We start from the raw sequence: 24743 nt of genomic DNA on the forward strand, positions 1-24743 counted from the left end.
AATTTGCAGCTTTTGCTTGCCCCTTCCTGTTTGAGGATCACTTGTGTTTATCAAGAAACCCCTTGTGTTTGATCAAGGATATTGGTGTTTGATCCAACTGAATCACATTGCGGTGTAACGGCCAGGTTTTATTTTCTGCTGTTCTAGTTCTGAAGCTATTGATACACTACGGGATTTATGATTCTCCTAGTTCTAATTGCCATTAACAAGTAAGTTCTAACATGGAAATTTCTGCAACTAGAACCTTTGCTTCCAGAAGATCATATGCTACATAGTTTTTGAGATTAAGCAATTCAGCCATTAGATTCCTTCAAGATTTTGACCATATATTCTAAACCCTAAAGGAAGGACTCAATTCGTTTTTCTCTCAGATCAGACCTGCTGATCTGGAGATATTTTCATTATTCCAATTCTGCCCTTTATTCTGGATTTCTGCAAATCTGAGTACTGATTCGATAAGATTATTCTGTTGGGTGATTACTGCTGCATAATTCTTTCATATATCATATTCAGTTGGTGTTGGTGATTAATATTATGTTTTCATTATCAATTTGATAAACTGATCTGAGATTTGACTGCAATCACTCTTTCCAAGTGCAACAAGGACAGGTTCATATACTCAGATCTGTCCATCCGATTGATCTGAGATTCTCAGCAAAGGTTCTTCCCCTGTAGACAGAACTCGACCTGAGTTCTATTCTGATCTGACCCTCTGATTTGATGATACTAATTATTCTCCTAATCTGGATTTTATTCTCTGAAACAAGGTCCTATCTCATACTGTTTTGATCATTAAATTACAGTTCTACATTACTGTGATTCTGGTTTTTGCTGGTTTTCTAAACCCTATCCATTAGGTGGCAGGTGGCTAGATCTTTATTAGTAAGTCCCCCCTCACACTACACACACACACACACAAAATTAAAACATTATCGATGTGTAAGCAAGCAAATGTCTGCAAGTAGATTGCATAGAAGACAAAGATGTGTGTTAAAATAAAGGTGCTTTCATTTCATGAAATGGACCTAAAGCTGCCACCAGAAGAAAAACAGGGAACTCGCAGCAGTCTTTGCTTTCCTTCAAATACCCCAAAGTTGAATATGAATAAGTCAAACAGCTTAGCTGCAGATGTAAAATAGATCCTAGTGAAAAAACATCACTTTCATAAAGTAGCATTTTTAGTTGGGATTTATATGAAAGTAGAAAGCAAGGATGCAAGAGTTAGCAACAGCAACATGCTATACTGTTTTTTAACTTGTAATAGCAAAACTATTTTTCATCTTTGCCAGTAGCCAAATCAGGAGAAGAAGTGTAGAAACTATGTTTTGGGCAAAGATCTATGAATCATAGAAAGAGAAAATTTTGCCTCCTTGAAAGCATGCATACCTCTTGAGTTATTTGCCTCTTTTTGGTAATATCTTCAGGAACAGGGTAGCAATTTGCACCAAATGCATCACAAATTTTCAGTATTTTTGTTCTTGCTTGCTCCCCTGAGAAGAAAACTACAAAAACTGTTTTCTCAACCTGCATGAGGGAAGCCAACAAAATTGGTGTAACTTTAACCAAAAAACAAGGCAACTCATACTGTCCAAACCATAAAATGCTCTACTTTTTAGAATAGTAATCGAAAATTTTCTAGTTCGCTTAGTATTCTGATCTTCTTTTAGTTCCTTGATCCTCCCTGACAAACTGCTAGAAACTGCCAGTATTCTGATCATCTATTAGTTCCTTGATCCTACCTGACAAACTGCTAAAACGTGCCATTTTTTCAGTTTAGGATTAAAGATTGAGCCACTTGGGATTTTCCCTTTTTCAATATCAAGTATATAATTGGGTTGGATTCAGGTTGCATTTACATGCTCAGCATAAATACATGTCGAAAGACTTAAGAAAAAACAATATTTTACGATTACCACCTTCTTCATCCAATCCCCCCCCCCCTTTTTGAAGGCTCCTACGATCTTCATTTTATCCCTTCCCCTCACATTAAAAACAAGAATTAGTAAATGGAGAAGAATAAAAGGACATCCTAACAAACTAACTTGTAAAATCGACAAGAAAAGATGGAATTCAAAAGGGCAAAGGTTTGGAGCAGCACTGGCGTGGTTGATGAAGTAACGAAATCCAAGGGTTATTGGGGTACCGTATTCCAGAATATACAATTTTTGTGGACAAAGCATTACATCATCTTATATTTTGAGATGCTATTTCCCAAGAATTCAGGAATACGTATTTAGCTGATATATACACAAACCAGAGTTCCTCTTTTGCATAGCTTGCAGCTCTTTGGTGTGCATGTATAATATAGTTAAACCCTTGTATCTTCCTCTCTCTCCTTTTGGGTTGGTTATCTTTCCAGCCACCTAACATATCTAGATTTATCCACAGGAAAATATGAGGGGTTGGAATCTGAAATCTGATTGGTATGTAGATCAGCCTTTGGGAATTAGATACATGGAAGCCTCAACTAACATTGAATGTTTACAACAACAACTCGATTTTACAAGAACCAACCAAAACAATCTGAGAAAGATACGGATGCCCTCTCCCCAACCCAACTATGCCCTCCCCTCCGGCAGCCTCTGCCGCCGACACACTCTCTCCCCCTGAATCCTCCTCACATGATCCTATGCCTCCCCCTCCTACTACACTTCAGCCGTCCTCTTTCCCCTGCCAATCGAACCTTTGCCGATGTAGTAAACTCTCCCACCCCCGCAGAGAACCCCACTCCCTCCTCCCACCCCTCGATTGGTCATTCCCTTCACTTTCACCCTCCGGTCATCCTTGATTCCAACCCTGTTGGTCTATGTCCTCCTGGTTTGTTAGATTCAGAGATTCTCAAGTGGAAAAACTGTATCATTGGTTCTTTTCTTGGCAGCAGGCCCCGTTTCTCCTTGGTCAAAGCTTCATTGATAAAACAATGGCGTCCGAAATGCACTATTTTTATTTATATGCTTGACAATGGAACGTTCGTGATTAACTTCGACAATGAATCGGACAAGGCACTGGTCTTAGATGGAGGACCCTGGTATGTTGGAAAGGAGCCCCTATTCATTAGGCAATGGGATGCCAAATCCTCATTTAGCAAAACAAAGCCTTCCTCCATTCCCCTTTGGGTCTCTTTCCCCAACCTCCCCCTACACTTTTGGTGTGTTAAGGGACTCAGTATTGTGGGATCACTTATCGGCAAGCCGTTGTACTCAGATAGAAGAACAAAAACCATGGACAGACTCTCCTTCGCCGGGGTCTGCATTGAAGTGCAAGCTGGTAACAAGTTTCCCTCCTCTGTAACTGTGATTGATGGTGAGGGGTTTACTTTCAACCAAAAAGTCACTTACGAATGGATCCCTCCCGTCTGCGCATCCTGCAACTGCTTTGGTCACAAATCATCCCTATGCACAAAAACTACCATCGACACTCCTATTCAAGAGCCAACTACCATTGATGTTCCTCTGTCAACCTCCTCGATGCCGGAAACCTCAGAAACCCTCATCAGCAGGAAAAAAAATAAAAAATAAAAAAAAGAAACAGAATTGCTTTGGCGACTGACCTGGGTTCTGGTCTCTCATCGGAATAGTTGCCGCCAATGACTTCGAATGCAAGGACCGCTAGCCCCTTGATCGAGTCTTCTCCTACTGAGTATAACCCATTCTCGATCTTGGGATCGCCTGCTGCTGACACAAACACTGAGCAGTCTCTTCTACTTTTGAATATTCTGATGTCCATCAACCAAATCGATCATTCGTCTCCGTCGGTTGACCTTGCGCCGATCCCCAAACCTCATCTCCCCCTCTGTTGCCTATCCCTGGTACGAAATCTCTATTATCCCTTCTGCTTCCTCGTTGGAAGAACCTTCTACAACCTCCTCTTCCCCTTTTATCCAACCTACTCCGGTCGAACCTGATTTCATTCCTCTGAACCAATTTATACCGGTTCACATGTTGAATCAATTTTCAAAGTTTCCAAAAGACCACCCCCTTTACCCGGGTAATCTTTATAACCCGACCCACCCATTAAAACAACCCATTAACCCCTACCCACATATGAACCCATCCGCCCCATTACTCTCTAACCCGCATCCGAAACCGCTCCTTCCTACTGAACTGCCCATTCAGCCTAACCCGAATTCAGATCCATCAATCCTCCCTTCCTTACCCGATATGGCTTTTTGTCGAAATGCAACTAAAGGGAGGCCTCCTGCCTCCGGCTCTTCGTAGTCCGATGCCCCCGCAGGCCTATCTCCTGAGTACACCTTGACTCCGACAACTGACGTGCTCCATTCTACCTCCACTGCTGCGGATTCCCTGATCCCCTCACAGTTGCCAACTGACGTGCCCTCTGCCGCCCCAGATGTCGCCGGTACCTTGCCTCTTATCTACTCTAAGATGCCGACGCTCCACCTGAACAGCTACGCTGCTACTATTCTGGCCTTTGAAGGTCCAACCGGTTCCGCTACTGCTATTCCAACGAACTTTGGTGAAGCTCTTGGTGAATTACGCGATTATCTAGCCTTGGAAGGCACAATCGGCTCCTCCTCCACCACGGATCGTAGCTCTGGCCCTACTGGCCCTATTGGCCCTATCGCCTCCTGCAAGAAGCCTGATATGTCCTCCATGACTGTCTCAACGCTGAGATCATCATGTCTACAACTTGATGCTCCTGAATTGCCCTCGACCCTGCAGTGCATCCCTGCTTCAGAAGACTCCATCTCTCTGCCTCTGCAAATAAGTTCCAAGCCCTCAGCCACTGGAATTATTCAATTTGACAGTAGCACCTCTCTGTCAAGCCACTTAACCCAGAATCCCCCTTTGACCCCAATTCAAGCTACCACCCCTGGCCTCCACCATCCTATAAGTTCTAAACCATCACATTCCAATCCTACTAAAGCTACCTTGGTTCACATGAGAAAACAGAAACCTAAATTCTCTTCCATCAGTACCAGATCCTCAACCACATCCACATCCTCCCCAGTCATAGGATATAGCCGCCGTCCCTCTCCCAAAACCCCCCTCATCTTTCCCATATGTTCGATGCCCACCCCTTCTGGTTCCAAATGATCCCTTGGACCATCTAGAATGTCCGAGGCCTGAATTCCTCAGCTAAACAAGTGAAAATCAAATCCCTCATTAGCTCCTCCAAGTCCAACCTCTGTTGCCTTCTTGAAACTAAGGTGTTGAAAGGAAATGCGATTCGCATTGCTAAGTCTATTGCCCCTAATTGGTCCTTCATTCCCAATTACCTCCATAGCCCAAATGGTCAGATCTGGATTCTTTGGTACCCCTCTTTCCTCACCATTTCATGTCTTTCTTCCTCGGCCCAAACTATCCACATCTCGATCTCTCACCTCTCTGGCCCATTCATTTGCTTCCTTTCCATTGTTTATGCCCACAACAGAGCTCCCCTCAAGACCCTTCTTTGGGATGACCTTACTTCTTTCTCTAATAACTCGGGCCGATGCCCTTGGGGCATTGTTAAAGACTTCAATGTTACTCGTTTCAGCCACGAAAAACAAAGGAGAAACCCTACTGATTCTCAGGCTGTCGACTCTTTCAATGATTGCATTGATGATCTTAATCTCATGGACCTCAGATGGTCTAGTGCCAAGCTCACGTGGCATAACAGAAGATCGGGTAATCTCTTGTTAATGAAGCCTGGCTTAATTCCTTCCCCTCCTCCCATGCCAGTTTTGGCCTCCCTGGGATCTCCAACCACAGCCCCATCTCCTTGTATGTTCTCCCCTTCCATTCCTTTGGCCCGAAACCTTTCAAGTTTTTTGACATGTGGATTTCCCATCCGGACTTTCACTCCCTTGTCTTAGGATCTTGGCACAGACACATCTCTCACTCCCATTCCCCCCTCATATCTTTTGCCTCCAATCTTAAGAGAATGAAAACTGCTTTAAAGCTCTGGAACTCCTCCACATTCGGAAATATCTCCTCCCGGGTTGGTGAGGCTCGAGATAAGCTTCATTCCATTCAATCCAGAATTTAATTAGATCTCCTTAGTTCCACCCTTGCAGAGGAAGAGAAAACAGCCACCACTGATCTCTCCCCGTTGCTTGTGCAAGAAGAAAGCTTCCTCCATCAGAAATCAAGAATCAAATGGCTTGAATTAGGGTATTCTAACACTGCTTATTTCCATCGATCCCTTAAAGCCAGAAACAATATCAATTCCATTCCAATGCTTATCTCCTCCTCCGGAAATTGATCTTTTTTCCCCTGACCATATTAAGGATGAAGCAATCTCTCACTTTCAGAGGCTCTTCAGTCCTTCGCTGTCCACCCCCACTCCCATCCCTCCTCACCTCCTCAACAAGTTTGTCCCAGCTGATAACATTCCTAATGGGGACATCCACGTATACCAGCGGCGTAAGCGCAAGACCCAGCCACATATGCATTACATTTGGCTGGAGGAAAGCTAGAAGAAAGAAGAAGGAAAGAGAGGGAGTCGAACCAGCCTTCCCAGCACTGGGTTCGACCCCCCTTTCCTCCCAATCAGCAGATCCTTGTGGACCTCACCAGATCCTACTTTATTTCATTACTTAACTTTAATTCATAGTATTATTTAACTGTTTGAATAATTAGGAAACTAAGAATTTCTTTCTATTGGTCTATTAGGTAGTTTATTATTTCAGTGATTGAGTTTCTAAATAACTCTTTTTATTTTTGGTATTTTGATTCTTTATGTGTAAGGCCATTGGCCATCTTTTGGAATTAGTTAATGAAAATTTATTGAATGAAGGAAAATCCCTCTCTCTCACGATTCTCCCTTTCTCTCATTCCTCATTCTCGCTCTTTCTCTTTCTCGACTTTCTTTCTCTTTTTCTCGCCTTCTCTCTCTCTCACAACACTCTTTCTCTCTCTTTCATCCCTTATCTCTTGGTTATTGCTGCTGGCTGTACCTGCTGCCCGTGAGTTGCTAAGAGCCCCAACATCATCTACCAATCTACCTCGACAACACCAAGGGTCCCTATTCAACAAGCTAGGCTTTTCTTCATCACTAACAGTGGACTGCAACTCTTTATTTTGGAGGACCTTGGGTTCTTCTTTTCTCCTCAGATTTCAAACAGCAAGAAGGTAAGTAAAACCCCCCTGTTCCACACCCATTGACTGCCTATCATCCTCATTATCTTCCCCACTGAAACCTGAAATTATTCTCTGTTTTTCAAGCCATCTATTTACTGTTATCCTAAAAAGAATCTCTGTTGTTACCTTATCAGTTGGCTGATTTTAGAGAACTGCGTGGGTTACTTATTATGCTTAGTGTCTTGATTGATCTGTGCTAAACCTAACACATATTTGCTGCCATGTTCCCTTCCCCATATCCCTATTTGACGCTTGAGCAGTTTTCAGTGTTTTTCATGCTTAGACTACTAATGACTGCTGCTACCCTGTTAATTAGTTTATTATTCTAGCATGTTAAATCTGTATTTTGCTGAGCAACTTTGAACCCAACCCAATTCAAGACCTATTGAGTATCCCTTGTCTAGTGGATTGACCCCTTGTAGGAAACCTAGTTGTCTAGGCCCCCTCCCTACATCAATTCCTTTTCTTCAATCCATCCCAAATGAGGAAATAATTTCGACCATCCTTTCCCATAAGTCCAACAAAGCTCCGGGCCCTGATGGCTTCAGTATGGGATTCTTCTCTGTCTGCTAGGGTACCATCATAAATGATCTTATCTATACAGTGAGGAGTTTGTTCCTAAATCCTAGCCAAATCGAGGGGATCAACCACACCTTCCTTTGCCTCATCCCTAAAAAGGAAGATGTGGTTTCCATGAATGACTTTAGGCCCATCTCTCTGTGCAACATCTGTACAAGTTCATTGCTAAAATCCTGGCCAATAGGATTCAGAAAGTCATCGACTCCCTCGTCAGCCCCAATCAATCGGCCTTTATTGCTGGTGGGAGTATCTCTGATAACATTATGCTTTGTCACGAGATAGTCCGAGGTTTTGATCAAGAACCTTTGCCCTCCCTGCTTCCATCATCAAATCTTTTGAGAGTCTCCTCTGCTCCTTCCTCTGGAAAGGCTCTGATTCCACTAAGTTCCTTAGACCCTTAAGTTGGGATAAGGTTTGCCTTCCCAAAGCTGAAGGTGGTTTGGGAATTAGAAAAATCAAATCCACCAACTCTGCTGGTATTCTTAAGCTCATCTGGAAGATTGTGTCCAAGAATAAAAGCATTTGGGTGGACTGGATTTACTGGGGGCTTCTCAAATCTAATGACTGCTCCTTCCATCCCGGATGCATCTTGGATCTGGCGGAAAATTCTTGATCATAGACCTATTGCCCTTTCCGCCATCTCCTTCATCATTGGTAATGGCCAGGACACTTCCCTCTGGAAAGACCCCTGGCACCCTTCTGGTATCCTCTCTCACCTTATCTCCCCTAGAGTCATCTACTCTTCTGGTCTCCCTTCTAATGCCACCGTCTTTTCTATAATATCTCCCTCTGGCTGGTCCCCTCCGAATTCCCCCCCTTCTTGATCTCTGGTCCAAACTTCCCCCTCTTTCCCCGGGACATCGGGGTAGAAAAGACAAATGTATCTGGCTCCCCTCCTCTAACAAATCCTATTCTTCTGCCATCGCCTGGTCTTTCATTGGCACCCCTTCCCATGTGGTTCTTTGGCATAAGTTTGTTTGGTTTAAAAACCACATTCCCTGGCATAGCTTCACCCTCTGGCGATGTCTGACCAAATGCCTTCCCACTCAATCCTTTCTCATCCACCGCCATATCCCTATCAATCCTGCTTGCTACCCCTGCCCCATGGGTACCGAAGACATCCCTCATCTCTTCTTCTCTTGCCCTTTCTCTTCCCACATCTGAAAGGTTGTCCTCGCCAAATGTTGGAGAAACAGAAGACATGTCCTTCCTTTTGATAAAGAATGGAACTGGATTGATATAACATTCTCTGGTACCTCTATTTGTGACACTGTTGGCAAATTGGCTTTTTGTGCCACTATCAATCATTACTGGATAGAGCAGAACATCCGTAGATGGACTTCCAATTCCCGTTCTCCGAATAAGATTTGGAAAGCTATCTACTTTGATGTTAAGTCCAAATCCACTTCCCTTTAGACCAGCCCAGTCCATAACACCACCAGAAATTCCCACATCATTACCTCCTGGAACCTTCAGGTTGACCTCCTTCTCCCCACTTGATGTCTTCTGGGTTCTGGCATCCCATCCCCCCTTTTTGGCTGAGTTTCTGCTTTTTGCTGTTTCGTCTTTTGTAGGTGTAGTTTGTAATTTTCTGTTGCTTTTGCTTGGTTTAGGCCTTGGCCTTGGTCAGCCTGTTGGCTGGGTCACTCCTGATCCTTCCCCTTTCCCTCTTTCCCCCTCTGTATATTCTTCTATTCTTGGCATTGAATTATTTATTCATCCAAAAAAAAAAACATTGAATGTTTTATTTCTGGAAAGGACAACAATAAAAAATGGTCCTTACATAGACCTTTTTTAACTATAAAAGCTAAGGAGGCAAAATAGAGAGGTTGAATCGGGACACATTTAACTTGACAAATCACAATGTAGTCTGAGTTCATACTAAGTTCAAGTTTGGCCTTCACTCACAGAGTTGAAAGCATTGCAAACCCTAAACATGATGGTAAAGAACAGAGACTATTTTCTGATACTAGAACATAAAATTTCAGAGTTGTCAGATAATGAAGATGGCATTCTAACATGTAACAAAGAATATAGGCCAATAGGGGTGATGCAGGTGGGTTCAAAAACCTGTGAGCGTGAACCTAAACTCAAATAGAACAATAAGAAAATAAAACAAAAGAAACAAATTTAAGCTTGATCACCATGAACAAATTGACCATCAAACCGTTCAAAAGAGAAGCATTCCCTTAACCATAACCAAAAACTATTCCAGTCCATTCTCCCCTAGATCGATTACATCAATACAAACATATGGACCGAACTGTAATTGAGGAAAAAAAAAACATTACTAAACTAAAAACAAAAAAGAAAAAGAAATTAGAAACTAAACTAAGGACCAACAATTTTGACAGCTTGACTACATCAAGGGGTCATACCTTCTCAGCCAATACAGGATCCATGACATACTCTTCAGCTGGTGCCTGATTAAAAAACATGTTGCCCCTTGTAGCACGGAATAGCATCCTCTCAAAACTTAAAATTTTAGATTTACAAATAATACCACTAATAAATCTCAAACCAGCTTGGTTTGATGGCCCAGGCTGCATTTCCTGCAAAAGAATATGCTTTAACAGATGCAAGCGGAAAGGTTTCAGACAAATAATAATTATATAACACAATAAGCACCTGTTCAAGTAATGATGCCCTCTCGATATAATCATTATTTAAATATAAATTTTCCTCTAATTCTCTGTCCTCTGCAACTTTGTGACTCTCAGCTGAAACAAGGAAGCCACCTGCCTGGAATAAAAAACATGAGGTGCGGGAACAGAAACTCATTGCAAGGTGATAGAAGAGCTAAGTGATGCAGTAACCATATTACTGCAATTTAAGGACAGCCCATCCAGTGAAATGCAGATAATAAGAAGAAATATATTGATGAATTTAAAGTTTAAACAGTGAGCAGAATATGCAAGGAAAAGCAGCATAAAAATTGCAGTTTGATGAAGATACGAAAGCAGGAGCATGATCACGGGTCTGGCTCATACCCAGTACAATTGATTGGGTTATTTCTAATGTCCAACGAATCTGGCCACCAGAACAGATCTCAGCTTTCTATTGTTATCAGGAAATTATATCAGTCTATTGTGGGGGCCATTTGGATTCTCCTACACAGCTACAATTATGAAAACTCCAGATTTCTTGGTCATTCCAGAATCTTATCTCCAGCAAGATGCAGGCCCAGTTAAGAAGATTTATAAAGCCTGTGGTTCCTGAAAACCAGGAATCTTATCACCAAGATTTCTGTTGTAAGGTTTCTTATTTGGGTTGTTATTATCTGCAATCAAGGTGGGAGGACATGTCCAGTCCTGGTCAAAGTCCGTTCTTTATTTTACTAAGTTTCCTAGTCAGCACCATAGTTGGTATAGTCGCATATTATACGCATATCCAAACGCTTGATTGAAGGAAACGTTTTTTTACCATATAATACCATAGATACGGATTTATACAAAGATTTTAAAGGTCATAGTATTATGCACGTTTACACATATAATACTTTTTTTTTTTTAAACAAAACAAATACCCGAGTTACCCGACCCTTCTTCCCTTCGTATGAGAAACCCCAAATCCCTTCTTCTTCCCTTCGTCTAAGAAAAGCACATTAGGGAGGCGGAACCCTAGCCCCTTGCCCCATTCTTCTCCGTCTCCGTTCCCAGTGGCTGGCGACAGTTACCTTAATCTCATTGCATAAAAGCCCTACATTTCTTCTCTTCCCATGGGTTGTTGAAAACCCAATCAAGGGCGATTGCAGCGGCAGGAGGGCAACATCTTGATGTAAGACTAGAACCACAAGGATCCTAGTCCCAGTCAGGATCTGAAAATCTGGCTGAATTGGGAAGGATGGAAGAACTCACAAGCTAAGGGTCCAATGGAACTCAAACCTGGCTCGAATATGGTTTCAGATGTTCCCAAATAGTCCTCCAATATTGGCTGTAGTCAGGTCAGCAAGCAGGCCAAACAATCAGCAACAGATCTCGACACAGAAGGATTTCACAGGCAAGAAGGAAATTTCCTGTGGTTGCTTCAGCAGGCCTTGGATGGCCCTGCAACTCTGGTCGAAGGGCCCCCTAGTGGTCCTTAAGAAACCCTCAAAAGGGCTTGTGTTTTGGCTTACTGGTTGGAGAGTTCAGGCCAAAGTCGATTGCAGCTCAAAACCCTGATAATGGTGATCGATCTTGGGACCAGTGGCTGCACTTCAACCTGAACCTGGTGGCTCGTCTTGGATCTTCAATCACGCTTTTATGCACTCTTAAATCACTTTCTCACAAAGGCTAAATAGAAAATAAAGAGGGAAAAGAGAATCGATGGAGGGCTTGAGAAGGGGGAAGAAGAGTTAAGGAATTGGGCATCTCACCTCTCATAGTTTTAGGCATCTCACCTATCAGATAAGATAAAAGCTTTGCAGCCATAAGTAATACTCAAACTTCATTAATTAAACTAGTCCTTACAATAGATGGAGCCTCTTATATAGGCTTACAAAACTGACTTCTAAATTAGGAAACTAAAGCTGGAATTAAAACCTTCTAATTTGACTTCTAACTTGCAAACCAAGAAATAAGAAATTAGAAACTAACAACTGATGACAAAAAGGAAACTAACTTGACAAGCAAAAGAGGAAACTAATCCCAGGCTATATGCTGTAGTTCGATGGCTGACTCCTCTCTCGAAGCTTCTTTCTTCAACAATAAGGGACAGCTGAAGGGCCTGCTAGAAGCTCCTTTGAAGACAAAAACTGAGACCTAAATACTGCTGTTCGATGGCAAGATAAACTGCTGCTGAGCTGGACTGAAGGCCAAGAATGGTAACCAATACTTGCCTGAATCTGGACTGAGAAAGCTACTGTTCGATGGGGCAAATCAGGCATAGATCTGGGCCAGGAATGGCCTGGCCCCAAATAACCAGGTCTGAAAGGGGACCCTAGAGCTGGTTCGATTTCCCCCCCCCCCCCCCCGCCTCCACCTACATCACATCTCCCTTCCTCTTCTTCTTCTTCTTCTCCTTCTCTGTTCAGCCAGCAAGTCTACTCTTCCCCGTAAGTTTTTCTGAGTGAAATCTCTCTCTCTCTCTCTGTAAAATCTTCTCCCATCACTGTTAAACAAAGCAATTACCATGAGGATTGCTTTGATGCGATTATGGGCGAGAGACTAAGGTATTAATGTCTTAATGAAGAGTTATGGAGTTTCAGGGACCACGACAGGGACCAGGGTTTAGGAGATGAATTTATGTATTCAATGCATTCAACAAATAAACTAAGAAAACAAGGAGAAGACAAGCCAAAAAATAAAGGTCGGTTCTAGTAGCTTCACATTAGAATAGCTCTATAAATCACAGACAGATTTTTTGAACTTTTCCTTCAAGATACCTACACTATAACTCCAATCCAGAAGCAATAACCATGCTTCATTCATCATTACTGATTTTATCAGAGCAGGAATAGCATACCAGCTTTTCACTCATCAGTCATCATAACTAAGAAGCTAATTATATATAGAACTCCACACAACCAGGGAAATTCAGACTAAATGTATGACTCAAGCTCTAGAAATATACAAGTCCTGCCATATAAAAATACCCTGCCAATTTTTTTATTCTAATTGCTGCCAGATTGTATCCACAAGTTATTGAGTTTTTGGTAGGTAAAACCCCTTGTTATGACATTGAGCAAGACATCAACAATGTCTTCATGCTCCGATTCAGATGTCTCATTCAGAGCCACAGAAGGTACAAAAGATAGTTTGGGCTTCAGTGATTGCTTCTCCAAACCGCCCATTATCAAATTCTCGCCCCTCATAACTCTTACCAAAAGCAACCCCTATAAGTTATATCATCAGTGAGGGTAAATAGCATCTCACTCAGATTAATAGGACTTGAAGATAGAGCCAAGTTCTTTTTCAATTTTAGAGTTATGTTAGAAGTCTTTGGAGTCTTTAAAATAAAAAGCTTGTAATCGAGAAAGACAGACTGAAAGAATGATTTAAGAGTTGAATTTGTGAGTGCCTGTGTGGCCTGGTTTGTGTGACTTCTCCCCCCCTCCTTCCCTATTATTCTAATATAACTGTTCACGAGTAGTGTTCACAGTCCCGGAACAACCTCTTGTCTTCTCTTTCTTCTTCTATAAATATAAATATTGACAGACAGGAAATTATAATAGAAGAATGAACTCAGGTTCAGCAGTGCCTTCAGTTTTTAGGTCCAGAGACTGAGTGCTTCCTCGTTTCTAAATCTTTCTCCCCGCCCCCTCCCCCCCCCAAAAAAAAAAAGAGAAGCAGAAAGGGATCTTTCCAGAATTTTTTCTTTTTTTTTTTTTGGGGGGGGGGGGGGGTGGTTTTGTCATATTTTAGAACCAGGGAATTTCCTCTGCATTTCTTGTCCAGGCAATAGCTTTTCTGTTGCATACGGGCTTCAAAACAGAATTTAGGAACTCTGAATGTTAAATATAAAAGGGAATAATTATAACAAAAGCAATAGCAATACAGCACTACACTCTCAGACAGGCATTCCATAGAGTTTGTGCAAGAAGTAGCAAGGGTTTCTTCAATGGAGTAAGGAATCACCCCCCCCCCATTGAATTATGACAAAAAAACCATTGAAATCTGAGAAAGATCAAGTAAAAATGTGGTTTTTCATTGAAATGTGAACGTGAAATTGTAGGAACTGGGAAAAAAGCACAAACAGTCATCTAGGAATGGATAGATGCAAAAGAAAACCATTCAAAATGCTTTGTGATGTATAGCACTCTGTTAGAGTAAACACCAACTAATACGAAAATAAACAGAAACAGATCCGCACAACACAAAGATTTAACGAGGTTTTCATGAACATATGTGAGGGGAAAAGAAGATTGCATTTCCCCCATAAAATATAGTACTTAATTAATTTTCAAAAGGAAACTTAAACCTACAATTACCAGGTGAGCGGATCAACATATACTAACATATAATCATACAAAACTATCAAATAGTATCTATATTCTTGTTAGAAAAAAATTGTTTTCACCCATTTTCCAATCTTCTTGTATAAATCAAATCAACCCACCAATCTCCTGAATTTGAGCACATGAATGAATCTTTATATTTTTCATGCATTTATGCCACACTTGGGGGGGGCGGGGGGGGAGACTGTGAGTAGCCAGGAACAACATACAAGGGATAGCAGTCAAAAGCAAAAGAAACCGCTGCAGAGGCATTAGTAGATTTGGAACTAAAAGGAGAGAGGTAAATGCACTTTTTCAAAAGCAAAAGAAACCACTGCAGAGCTATTAATAGATTTAGAAGTAACAGAATAGATATAGTGCTAATTGATGGCACATAATCTGGAAATACTTGGGCCTAAAATATAGGTAGCTGGTTGGATGAAGACAAAAATCTGGGCAGATCTCTGCCATCGATCTACATCAACTCACCTTGCCTTTTAAAAAAAAAATCATCCTCGAGTTTTGATCATTCTTGGACAAAGTTTCCTGTTGTGCACGTCAATCTTTATGGCTGGCCACAGTAGACTCCGATACAAAATAATGTATGGTTGGATCACAAATGACCCAACCCCAGGCAGGATCGTAAACACAATCAATAAACTTCAGATTCAAGGAACAAATCAGAAAAAATAAAACAGAAAATAGAGAAGAGGAAGAAGAAGAAGGAGATAGGGAAGTTGGATAGGGGACTATCTCAGTCTAGGGTCTCTCACCCACAGCCTCTCACCGCCACTGCATCTGTCAGCCATTGAATCAGAATAGGCTAAAATTACAGTCGATGGGTCTGTTCTGCTAGAGAACTGACCTGCAGAATTTGAACTGATTCTGACAACAGAATAGTGATTTTCTGAAGAGTCCTAGTGCTATAAGGAATGTGACAACAGGTTCAGAATTGCAGTGATCAACCAGGAAAGTTCAGGGAAACAAGAACAGAATCTCAGAGAGGATAAATCAGGAACTATAGCAAACAATATGAGCACTAATTAGGTAGATTATCACAGTAACTTGCAACCAGCGCCAGTTCAAAGAATAACAACTGAAACAGAGTAATACAGGGTTGAGAAATTGAACAAATCTGACCTATAGTTCTGGCAGCAAGATAGATTGAAAGATAAAGAGGAATAAACAGGCTAGGAATACACCTAAGCCCCACTTGAAATCGACCAACCATACTACTGAGTCCACAGCAGCAAAATGTAAGAAAAATTGACAGCTATATTTCATAAATCCGTGTGCCTGAAAGGCTGGCTATATAGATATATATATATATAATATCAAAATCTAACTCTTTAACATGATTAGAAATAACCTAAAACCAACTAGTAATCAAACAAGCTACTTAATTGATCAATAAAAGAATTTAAACAACTCCTATTCTAATTAGGACTCCAACTTAAACTAGCTAATAAAGTAAATCCCATATTCCTAACCCCTACCCTTATTTTAGGCCCATTAAAGTGGCCCATTACAATGAAAATACCTAGGACAAAAGGTCCAACATGTATAGAACCCAACCCAAGGCTTATTTCCACTAAAATAAGCCAACTTTTCTGATTTATATGCATGACCATAAATTGGTACTTACAAGAGTAGTACAGGCAACTAACTTCAACAAACCAGTTCCTCAAGCAAGAAACAGCGAGAGCTGAAGTATGGCACCCTTCAAATGTCAGTAATTCTCCATTTATATAGCAGCAACTGAATAGAGAAAAGGAATCACATGCCTTCATTATTGCTCCAACATTTAGATTCTAAAGGTCACTATTGTCCTCACTCCTCATCCCCTTGGATATAAGGTTCAAGAACTTGTTTCGTCTCATTGTTTCGGTGGTTTCAAAACCATTTGAAACCACCGAAACAATGTACTTTTCCATGCTTTTTGCTTGGCCATTTGAAGGGCTAATGGCCGAAATTAGTGAAATGAGTGAGAAACGAAATGACCGGGATGACCAAAATTTCGATGAAATAGTGCATGTTTAGGACCGACCGAAATTGCGGCGAGATGACTGAAATTGTGTCTTTTTTTGTTTTGTATGCAGTTTCGTTTCGGTAAAATATGTGTATATATATATATATATCAACGAGTTTTCGAGCCGTGCTTGGATAGATATGTACGCTTTTACACCATTGAAAAGAGTCATCTTCCACTTTTGAAATTCTATGTGCTAATGAATTAGCCTACAGCCATGAAGATACCTCTAAATTCTCCTCCACTTTACATCCTTCTACTCACTATCCACTTTCTTTTACCAAACCACCATTGTTTCTATCCCTCTTGATAGGTCAATATTTGCTAACAGATGGAAGAGAACCTTGCCACTTCCTTTTAGAAAACCACTGATTTTTTTCTGCATCTTTTAATAAGTCGATATTTACTAACAGATGGAAGAGAACACCCAGAAGTAAGAGAAGAAAGTACAAAAGAGACAAATTTGATATGTCAAATTTGTGGTTTCTCATAGAAGAAGGAATGGAAAGGGACAAGAAAGGGAGAAGAGGAGGAAGAAGAATACAAGGACAGAGAAAATGAGAGAAGTGGGAAAGCACATCCCATGTCTTCTTCGACAGATTCCAATTACATATGTAATTAAATATGATGACATAATAGGCACAAAGGCACAAAGCAAATGAAATACACACACTAATGGACCCTTATATTATTATTATTATTATTATTATTATTATTATTATTATTATTATTATTATTATTATTATATTGATAAAGAGTGCATCCCATACCTGTTGGTACAGTCACCAAAACACAGAGTCAAAGAGGCCCCAAAACATTAATTTAAAAAAATTAAAAATAAATCTAATTAGCACATATATCTCTCAGAGCCAAGTTCCTATGCTTGTTACATAGTGCAGTTTAAAATTCTAGCACTTTAGCCTTAGAAGCTACCCTCCAAGCCAGAAAGGAATGTCCATCAAAAGTCCTCTAGTTAATCTCATGCAATATAGGCCACATGATAGCAGCTCAAAGCATTTTCCAAATTCTTGCAAACAAAAAAGACCCATATCCCCTTGAGAACTAAAAAACAATTATTATTTGGACTATAATTTATTATATTTAAATCCAAATACCAAATTTCCGACCAGGGACGAGAAAGAAGTTATCCTTTGAATTTAGCATTTTGAGGCTCCATCATCCCTCTTTATTTTGCTTACTTTGTCGATTGATTAAATTAAACTGTAAAATGAAATAATATTCTCAACTGCCACATTCGTTCATTTCGTTAGTTATGGACAAGACATAAATATGCAAAGGAAAAAAAACTATCTTATTATTCCAAACATTTATCAGGCTCTTAGTGAAAGATCAACATGAGGAAAAGAAGTGAAGGAGAATGGTTCAATGATAATGAGCTACCCATACCTTAAATTAATTAAGATTTACAAAAAGTAAAGGAATTGTGAGTACTTGCGGAAAAAGAATACTAACATGGAATTGTTTCACAAATTCATAATTTATTAGAAGAAAATCCAACATGTTGCAAATACGGCCAAATACCTAGAGGATGACAAACAAAAGATGGCCCCTAATCAAGATTTATCTCAAGATTGGTGACCTGATAAGAATCCCCTACCTTTTGCAATACCATCTTAAATTCCAAGAGTTCATTGTAAGTCTGTCGCAATTTCTCTCCATTTGCGTTCATCTCAAGAAGTTCAGTTTCATGCTCAGAAAGTCGTATCTGAAATCAAGAAGACTTAAATTAATAATCCCTATCAGGTAGCTGAAATACACAGTTCATCCAGAAAAAATAAAACAGGGCAACAAAATAGTAATAAATAAAATAAACTATGGGGAAAAGAAAAAGGTACTCGGATAAAAAAGGGAAATTCACTCATCAGCCCAAGAAAGCTAATTAATAAAGACAAACCTCCAGTTCCTCCAAGTCAATATCTGGTTGCAATGTAGGATGTGCAGGAGCTAGCAGACTGGCTTTATTGATTTGATCTTTGAAAAATCGTAGCTTCCGTGACATCTCTCCGCATCTTTTTACCTACGACACATCTCACAAAAATGAATCTCAAAAGATAAAACCAGGTTTCATGAATTAACACCTCGATATTTGGAAAATGGGGAAAAACTGAAAAAGTAATCAATGGCTTTCTATTGGACAGTCATCACATGCTTTCTTGAGCTATACCAATGTCTCTCAACATTAAATAAGTTCAGTAGACAAGTTCCCCGGGAAAGAGGAATAACTGAATAGGAGCCACCTGCTTCCTAATTTCTATTTATGCCTTAGCTATTCATGCTAAGGATTTCAAGTTTAATTAGAATTTGGAGCGACATTTATATATACATTACAATAAACAGTTAAAAGGAGGTGGTCCAAAAAAGGTCCAACTACCCAAATTAGAGGAAAAAAAAAAACGAGTTGATTACTAGCAGTCAACATATTTACCATAAAAAGGGGGTGGGGAAGAGAGATAACACTCACCTCACAATTTTGAATGAATGAAAGACAGACTAGAGTATCAAATAAAGGGTACAAAGTTTTTCACAACTCGGAAAATCCGAATCATGAATTTTATCAACAAAATCCAAAAGCAGTCTAACAATATCATGCAAGTTATATAACAATAAGGGAAATATTTTTAGCCAATAAAACCGAGGAAAATTTTTATGATGAAAAACAGTATGTATATTTAATTAAACTCACCAGGCATGAAAAGCAGAAACACTTGATTTTAAAGCAAATAAAGGCAGTGAAACACATCTCAAATAATAGTAGAAGGCTTTCAGCCATAACATGCATAAGTTGCAGCCACATCGAATTTAGGAGCAAGGTTCAGAACAGCACAGACCTGATTAACAAATGTTCGCTGAAAAGGGCTTTTATCATCATTCAACTGCCATCAACAAAAAAGTAAGAAGGTCACGACATCTCATCCAATCAACTCAAACATACGCATACAATTCCACAATTATGGGTTAACCAAACAGAGAATAACATATGGAAGACTCGGTTCAAGATTCTTTTCATTGAAAACAAACACAGGAAGAATTTAGATTCACAAATTTTCCATACCTTCCATCAAAATCCAGAAGTAATGCATGGCCTTTATGTGATCCATGGAGGGGACTTTTGACTTATTTAACAGATGTGATGTGCAGCAATTGCAAGTTACTTGCAGAAGCAGAAACCAATGGAACTCTGGTAGCAATGTAGCATCAAAGCAATTTTATGCAAAAGAAGCCCCTGTGATATAGGGCAGCCTAGCAATGCAATACTTTGTACCATTCTCCATGAAGACTAATGGTAGGACTAAAGAAACAACTCTATGTGTAAAATCTAAGGGTAGACTTTTTATTTTGAATGGTACTGAGAGGAGGGGAGGTGGAAGGAAACAACAGATTAGAAATACAATATTCTCCTCTCCTACTTCGTAAATTATAGCAGAAAGCCAGAAACTGAAATCCATTGATTAAGTTAAGTCAAAATAATTTGCACACATGTTCAATTACGGACCTATTTGTTGACATAACAATCGTCCAACAGAATACCATGCCTGCTTAAATTGCATCACAAAAAAAATCCTAACTTGACTTAACTCGACTAACAAAAGTCAAATAAAAAAAGGGGATCTCCTAAATTTAGATAAAATGTAAAACTCTGAATTATCCAAGACTAAAATTCTCTCCCCTGTACTGTGGGACCCAACTTAGCTGTAGAGCACAAGTGGGCTATAAAACTTACAGGTTATAGGGTAATGGGTCAAAAGGAAACCCAGTGGCAGAGGCCAGAGTATAAACCCAAAATGTAACCCACAGCCAAGTCCATATAAAGGGCGTACACAGTGCACAAGGCTCCCGCCATGGCAGGGTCTGAGGAGGGTTATAATGTATGCAGCCTGACCCACGCTTCATGGAGATGCTATTTCCTGACTCGAACCTGCGACCACTAGGTCGCAATGGAGCAACTTTACCTTTGCGCCAAGGTACACCCCTCTCTACAGCCAAGTCCATATGGGGGCCAAAATCTAGTTCTTCTTTAGGCCCATGCAGAAGTGCAAGAAAAGTTCATTTTTAGGCAAACTAAAAGCTCATGAGCATATATCAAAAGTTTTTCAGCTGTTCGCTTCTGTGGACTGTTCAGCACATACCATGCTCCAACATCATTCTCCCCAGGTTCACAAAACTCCAACAAGTCAAGCTAAAATTCCCCGATTTCTTGGGGACTTTAGGCAACAAGAACTCATAAAATATAGCATTCAAACTGACTAGTCTGACAAGCAAAGTGAATGAATGACAAACGGGTTCTGCTGTTTTTGCAACTGTAGAGAAAAGTGAAGGTGTGAAGAATAAAAATAAGTAAATGGACATATAAATGCAAAAATTCTGGGAAGGAATAAATGCTACTGATTCACTGGTTGGCTGCAGCTGCATGATGTATGTTGCCAGCCCATTAAAACTGAGTAACTAATGGTGGGCTAGGAGTTCATCAGGTTAAATGATGAAATACTTGAAAACATTCAGAAGGGGCCAAGGGAGTTCTAACAAACCTACTATAAGGGTATGATTAGGTTGTCGGAAGGAGTATGTAACTCATATGACAATTCAATAAATGAGCAGACTAATTCGTACAGTCACACATAAAGAAGTGGAATCTTAACTAGAAAGGGATATTACTATGAAAGTTTTCTTACAGGAGAAAGTTTTCCTCCAGCAGGCTGGATCGTTCACTACTCCATCCTAGGGTTTTAGTATGCTCCCCAAAATACCATCTGAAACCACCGTGGCTGAAGGAAAACCCGGTCTATTCTTAAATGATGTATAATAGTGAAAACTTGAATGGACTTATTTTTTTAGCGGATCTCATGCATGCATTGCATGGTAAACTAGGACAGTCTATAAAGCTGTGAAGTTGTGACATCTGCAGAAGTTGCATATTGTAATTTGCATTTTGGTTAATCAAGTTGAAACTCCAAGATAAGGCATCTTCTAGTGTAATTGGTACTCATTCAATCACCCTTCTCAAAAATGAAAAAAAAAATCTCTTGGAATAAACCTTGCAAACCAAAATAATGACATCACCTCCATCCTCCCAATGTTTCTTTACCGTCAGTATTAGCGCTTCATCGTCAGCTGGATGTGTGTTTTCTGGTCTCTAATTGGCAAAATGCATGTGACAATGGACTGGTGACATTTCAATCTTAACCGCATACAGCAGTTTGAAAAGGACAGATGAGGGAGTTGATTCTTGCTTACTGGTAGAGGATCGAATGCCTGCCTTGATTAAAGAAAATAAAAAATTCACCCAGTACCACAAAAGTTTTTTACTGAGTCAGCAATTTTGTGATGCTAAACAACTAATTTGGGGCATCAATTTGATTCAACTATTTGAGTTTTTTTTTTTTTTGCACTCTTGGATCCATGTAGCCGACCCCTATCTGAGTTGTGTTGTTGTTGTTATGTTTGAGTTTTGGGTGCATTTGCAAGCTGCTTGAAGTACTCCTCATCCTCCTACTCCCTCCATGCTGTGGTTGACACATTCACTGGAACTAGAGATCATTTTATTATTGTCTTAAGTCACTTTGAGAGGGTAAACAGCTGTTAGCCTCCGATCCAACCAGCAAATGTACCGTTCTACCATTGAGCCATCATATAAATGCAAAGAGTCATTAATAGGAGGTTATTCCAAGATTTTGATCTGATTCCTTTAATTAGATACCAATTTTTACATTATCTTCAATAATATGTTTCTCAACAAATACATAAATCCTCAAATTCTGCACTATTCCTGAGGTATTCCTGCAAGTTTGCGTTCATATGAGTTCCTATAACAAACACCACAGCCTAGATCTAGAGCAGGTAAAAATAATCCGCCACAAAGTGCATTCAAATACAAGTCTAATTTCCAACAACGCCGAATCCACCATCACAGCAAATCAAAAGGTAGGCGCACAGACAATGAGATCCAAAGGTAAATTACATCCGGATTAGCATTTTCCTTTTCCATTGTACCATAGACCCTCTAAGTCAACCAACTTACAAGACCAATCCAATTTAATCAACAATAGATCAAAGCAAACCGAAATTCCAGCGCATATCAAAAAATCTGAAACCAGTCAAAAAGATGAATTCTTACGTCTCTGAATTGAAGAATACCGAGTTCGCCCAGATAAGAGATGGCTCTATGAGCAGATTCAACAGGTATTATTAGCTGAACAAAGGTCATCTTCTCCGAACGCATAAGATCCATGGCTGGCAGGTTGTCGAAGAACTCCATTTTCCAATCAACAGAGAACCTCTCCCCCTCGCAAGTTTAGATCTCCAGATCTGAAATACACCCCCTCCTTCACTCACTCTCTCTCTCTCTCTCTCTCTCTCTCTGTGGCTCTCTCGCTCGCTTATTCTTGGGCCAGGTTTTCAGTTTTTCGCTTTGCAAGTTGCAACAGCCGTTAGAATCGGGAATTTCGCCTTTGTTTTCAAAGCTAAAATTTAGTGGAGAAAATGTGCGGAGGAATACTAAGGTGATAAAAAAAAATATGCGAATTTAGTATTATTTGGGGAGGGTCAAGCGACTCAAGCCAAAGCCTAATGGGTTAGACTTTTAGGGTCTCTAATTTTTACAGTACCGACAAAATTAAGAAAGTGTTTAAAGAATAATCGAAGTCCGACGTGTCATCCACATAATCTTTTTCTTTCTAAAATGGGCGGACTCTTGGGCATGCGGCATGCACCTCTTCTGGTATCGTAATTAATATCGGGGATCCGTATCGGTCTCAGTCAATACGAGACTGATACCAATACTTTATCGGATTGATACGAGATCGGCAAGCTATGGATTAATATTCAATAAAAAGGTTATATCTAATGCACGAGGCCGTCGTCATCGTGGGATCTAAGAGGATCATAATGTATACAATCTTACCTCGTTTCGTTTAGAGGTTATTTCTTGACTTGAACCTGACCAATTAGGGATTGATATCAATATTAATGTTTGATCCCATGGTTTTCCCTTTGGGATATACTCAAGTTTTTATCATTGCTCTTGTTTTAACTAGTATTTCTTTGAGATTAAGTTTTCCTTCTCAGGTAGCGAAGGAAACTTCATTAGTGATGTGATCATGTATCATCATCTCCCACATTCAGTTGTACCAAGTCGGAACCACACCTCCCAATACCAATATGATGTTATGGGTGGCCATGATGAGGGATAGGGATTCCTATGAGTGAATGGAAATAGGATCCATTTATTTTACCCCCACTGCCCTATAATAAAATTAAAATAAAATAAAATAAAATCCATCTACCAATTGAGTAGGGTTCACCCACTCATCTAAGGTCATTATAAGTAGCCGATAATACCCTCTCATTGCTCCTAATATCCATCTCAAGAACTTCCAAACCCATACACAAGGGATTTTCCATTCAGCATGGGTGAAGAGAAATTGTCTGAACTTGGATCCTCTCAAGTGCATCAGCCCTCCAAAGCACATCGAATGATTGGCAACATTGGCGCATGCATCTCAAGTTTTCCAACCATTAAATGTGCATTAGAAGGGGTTGATGCACTTGAAAATATCTCATTCCAAATAGTCACTCCAAAAAAAGAAAGAAAAATTAGCACAAGGGCTTATTCCATACATTATGGGTGAAATAAGGGTAATTGACAAACTGCCATATACTTCCCTTAACCCCTTCAACACCCCCTCCTAGGGGTGTCAATCGGTCGGGTCGGGTTGGTCTTGATCGGGCTTGATCACTTGAAAGTCTTGCATCGTTAATGCCCGTTAAAGTACACGGGCATAGCTTTGGGGGCATAGTACGGTTTATAATCGGGCCGGTCGATATCGGGCTACCTTGAATGGGCCTTAACTGGGATATGGATCTATTTAAGTCTAAACGGACTTTAAACATGCCTATCCTAAATTTTTTTGTTAAGTGGGTTGGAGGCCTAGAAATATGTGACGCAAATCTTGAATAAATAAGATAAATGATATGAGACTATATTGTTCTTTAAGTAATAAATTAATAAATAAACAAAGGTTATGACCATTACTACTTACAAAATAAAATTTGATAAAATCGAATCTCATTACAAAACAGAGGGTGAGAAAGTTTAATTAGTTTTTTACTAGTAGCA

The 24743-nt window shown here is 40.0% G+C and overlaps 1 protein-coding gene across 1 annotated transcript in view; it reads right to left on the minus strand.

Annotated features, from left to right (window-relative positions):
• Positions 1-23100, minus strand: part of LOC122058156 (V-type proton ATPase subunit a1-like) — a 67238-nt gene extending 44138 nt beyond the window's left edge. The window contains exons 1-7 of the mRNA XM_042620675.1: positions 22743-23100; positions 19459-19503; positions 18525-18647; positions 18228-18335; positions 10293-10406; positions 10043-10216; positions 1387-1524 (exon numbers count right to left, since the gene is read on the minus strand). Coding sequence (XP_042476609.1) covers positions 1387-1524; positions 10043-10216; positions 10293-10406; positions 18228-18335; positions 18525-18647; positions 19459-19503; positions 22743-22883 — 843 coding nt within the window. The 5' untranslated portion in view covers positions 22884-23100. The remainder of the gene's footprint in view (positions 1-1386; positions 1525-10042; positions 10217-10292; positions 10407-18227; positions 18336-18524; positions 18648-19458; positions 19504-22742) is intronic.
• Between the last annotated feature and the right edge of the window lie 1643 nt (positions 23101-24743).

Source organism: Macadamia integrifolia, chromosome 12 (genome assembly GCF_013358625.1).
Source record: "Macadamia integrifolia cultivar HAES 741 chromosome 12, SCU_Mint_v3, whole genome shotgun sequence".
Lineage (NCBI taxonomy): Eukaryota > Viridiplantae > Streptophyta > Magnoliopsida > Proteales > Proteaceae > Macadamia > Macadamia integrifolia.